General features: G+C 38.1%; 2 protein-coding genes across 2 annotated transcripts; both read right to left on the minus strand.

Moving 5' to 3' along the window:
• Window positions 1-216: 216 nt before the first annotated feature.
• On the minus strand, window positions 217-767 carry LOC141657369 (protein FAR1-RELATED SEQUENCE 5-like). Its single transcript, XM_074464573.1, has 2 exons — window positions 392-767; window positions 217-236 (listed from the first exon to the last, which is right to left on the minus strand). Exons 1-2 carry the CDS (start codon window positions 765-767, stop codon window positions 217-219), a joined length of 396 nt encoding a protein of 131 aa, XP_074320674.1.
• A 39-nt stretch (window positions 768-806) lies between these two features.
• LOC141657376 (uncharacterized) lies at window positions 807-2,136 on the minus strand. The gene is made up of 2 exons (XM_074464585.1): window positions 2,116-2,136; window positions 807-1,544 (listed from the first exon to the last, which is right to left on the minus strand). Exons 1-2 carry the CDS (start codon window positions 2,134-2,136, stop codon window positions 807-809), a joined length of 759 nt encoding a protein of 252 aa, XP_074320686.1.
• Window positions 2,137-2,674: the final 538 nt, after the last annotated feature.

Below are 2,674 nucleotides of genomic sequence, written 5' to 3' on the forward strand. Positions count from 1 at the left end.
TTCACGTGTCGGCATCGATCGTCCACTCCGATACCCAAACCAAGGCCTCTAGTAAGTTCTTTCTCCATTAACTCTATGGCCTTAGTAAACACGTTTCCTTGCAATAAGGAGAAAGTACGAGATGTTCTCCTTGGTTTACTCATTTCATTTTCGAGTTCTTTCTTAATCTTCGAGTGTTGACTTTCAAGCATGCCGTGGATACGGGACCACATGGAGTCAAGTGTGAGATGCTTTGACTTCAACCAAGACTTCAATAGAGAATGTGATGACTCAACACGGGAAGTTGCCGTGTTACCAAAATGTAAGACCTCGTTTGTATAGCATAAAACGAACTTCCCTGCGTGTTGACCCCAAGCTGTCCGTACATAATCGGACATAATCGGCCACTTACGTTGGAAACACACCCAAGCACGCTGAAACGATTCCTCGGTAACTGAATTGATCACCTTAAACCAACCGTCTTCTTCATTTGAGACGACATATTTCCTCATACTTTCAGTTTTGTATGATGTCAAGGCTTTTGCATTGATGGCTTTGTTAACATGCCATCTACACAATAAATGCTCAGCCCGGGGAAATACTTGCTCAAGAGCGCTGATCAAACCCAATTCCCGGTCGGTGACAAATACAGCAGGGGACGCTACTCCGGTGACATCTAAAATCGCTTCTAACTTTCTCAACAGCCACTTGTAATTCACGTCAGACCCGGTAGGAATCATCGAACATGCAATTAAGAAGGAAGATCCCGTGGGTGTCACACCAACCATCTCAATGAGTGGATTCTTGTAAATGTTGGTTTTATAAGTCTAATCCATGAGAACGACATAAGGATAAGCCCAGAACAACTTAATCGCTTCAGGATGAGCCATGAAAATGTGAGTCAACTCTTTTGACTCGGAATCAATCTCGTAGAAGTGGACGTATTTCGCTTCCACCGCTAGAGCTAACATTTGCTGAGAGGTGTTTCTTTCACCCATAACTTCTTTCCTAATTTTCCTTGTTTCATTATATAGTTGGGTACTTGACGGTTGAGGTTTTTCGGGGGTTCTCAAATGAAGAACATTTTTAATATCCCTCGGTAGAACCCCGGCCAATGTTTGTTGCCTAACATATGCCTTCTCTTCCGCGTCCAATCCCGCAAAGTGCCGATCCCCGTCCTTATAAACGGCTACGTTGTGGTTGTGTAGTCCAGCACCCTCGGAGGTTACAATGTTCCACACCACCGTCTCTTTATCATTTTTAGACACGAAATTTTGAACGGCACGAATACGAAACTTGCATGAACACTTCTGCGACCTCCTTGGCTTTTCAAGATCGTCCGATTCTTTTGGTTTACCATGTCTTTTACATCGAAAATAACTTGCCAACAACCCGTTCTTTTTCCTATTTTTAGCTTCGTTATTTGCTTTAACCAAAGCAAACCCATTCTCGAATGCGATTTTCTGAGCCCAATTGAAAGCATCGTCACGCGTTTCGAAATCTATAGTAGTCTCGAACAACGGGTTGTAATAAATTGGATTCTCGCCAAAATCCTCCCACGATTCCTGTTACAAGCAATAAGGACTATAGTATGACAATAAAAAGGATTCATAAACTACATAAATTGCGTAAAACGAAAGAAAAACATGTAAAAACGAGTAATTCATGCCTAAAACAGGAGACCCAACAAATGACCGCGGCCAAACATTACTTTCTATCAATCAACCACGGACAAACAACGAAAACCAACTTTAATCCACGGCCAAACAATGAAAATCAACATTTGACCAAGGCCAAACAATGAAATCCAACGTTTGACAACGGCCAAACTAAGAATTCCAACATTGGACCATGGCCAAACGTGGAAATCCTTTGTTGGACCTTGGCCAAACGTGGAAATCCTTCGTTTGGTCCGTGGCAAACGTTGGTTTCCAACGTTTGGACCATGGTCTGAACGTTGGTTTCCAACTTTTGGCCATGGTTCATCTTTCGGGGGACAATTTTTAGATTACGCAATAAATTCAAACATTCGCTACTACTAAGTTAATACGTCAAGTAATTCAACTATCGAATAGAATGAACGATGCGCAAAAAAAAATTTGAAAAATTAAGCAAATGATTAAGTTGTTTACGTACCGTTGAATCGAGATCCGACATATTGTTAATTGTTGTTGTTGTTGTTGTTATTGTTGTTGTTGTTGTTTTTTGTTTTTAATTTAGTTGAGTTTGAGAGAAATTTTTTTAGAGAGAGAAAGTCAAAAGGGCAGTCATCGTCTTTTTTATGAAAAACGTCGTCGATATTTACTAAAACGTCGTCGATATAAATCAGCCCTCTTTATAATTCTTATTTCTCAATATTTGTAGAGAACTATATTACACTTAAATACTTTAGACTACCATATATTTTACATATTCTATATTCCATGATATATGTCAGTTTGTAAGATTATTATATATTTTACTCATATCATTATTATCACATTTTAACCATAAACATATTTTAATAATTATATTAAAGAATTTTCTCAATCACTTGTATCTAATTATCTATCTCTTATTTGAAAAATACATCGCCGAAATACTAATTAGTGTGATTTTATAAAATACGAAAATCTCCCTAAAATACAACACCAAGTACACAATATTTATTAAAATTAGTAAAATGTAATGATATTTTGATTTTTCGTATGTAAAA

Source organism: Silene latifolia, chromosome 1, assembly GCF_048544455.1.
Source record: "Silene latifolia isolate original U9 population chromosome 1, ASM4854445v1, whole genome shotgun sequence".
In the NCBI taxonomy this organism is placed as follows: Eukaryota; Viridiplantae; Streptophyta; class Magnoliopsida; order Caryophyllales; family Caryophyllaceae; genus Silene; species Silene latifolia.

What these genes read in the sequence shown, in the direction of transcription:
- LOC141657369 (XM_074464573.1), bottom strand. Translation starts at nt 767, where the DNA reads ATGGTTGGTGTGACACCCACGGGATCTTCCTTCTTAATTGCATGTTCG. An exon ending in TGCTTGGGTGTGTTTCCAAC is followed by an intron (nt 237 to 391) that starts GTAAGTGGCCGA and finishes TCTTGGTTGAAG; the next exon opens with TCAAAGCATCTCACACTTGA.
- LOC141657376 (XM_074464585.1), bottom strand. Translation starts at nt 2,136, where the DNA reads ATGTCGGATCTCGATTCAACG. An exon ending in TGTCGGATCTCGATTCAACG is followed by an intron (nt 1,545 to 2,115) that starts GTACGTAAACAA and finishes TGCTTGTAACAG; the next exon opens with GAATCGTGGGAGGATTTTGG.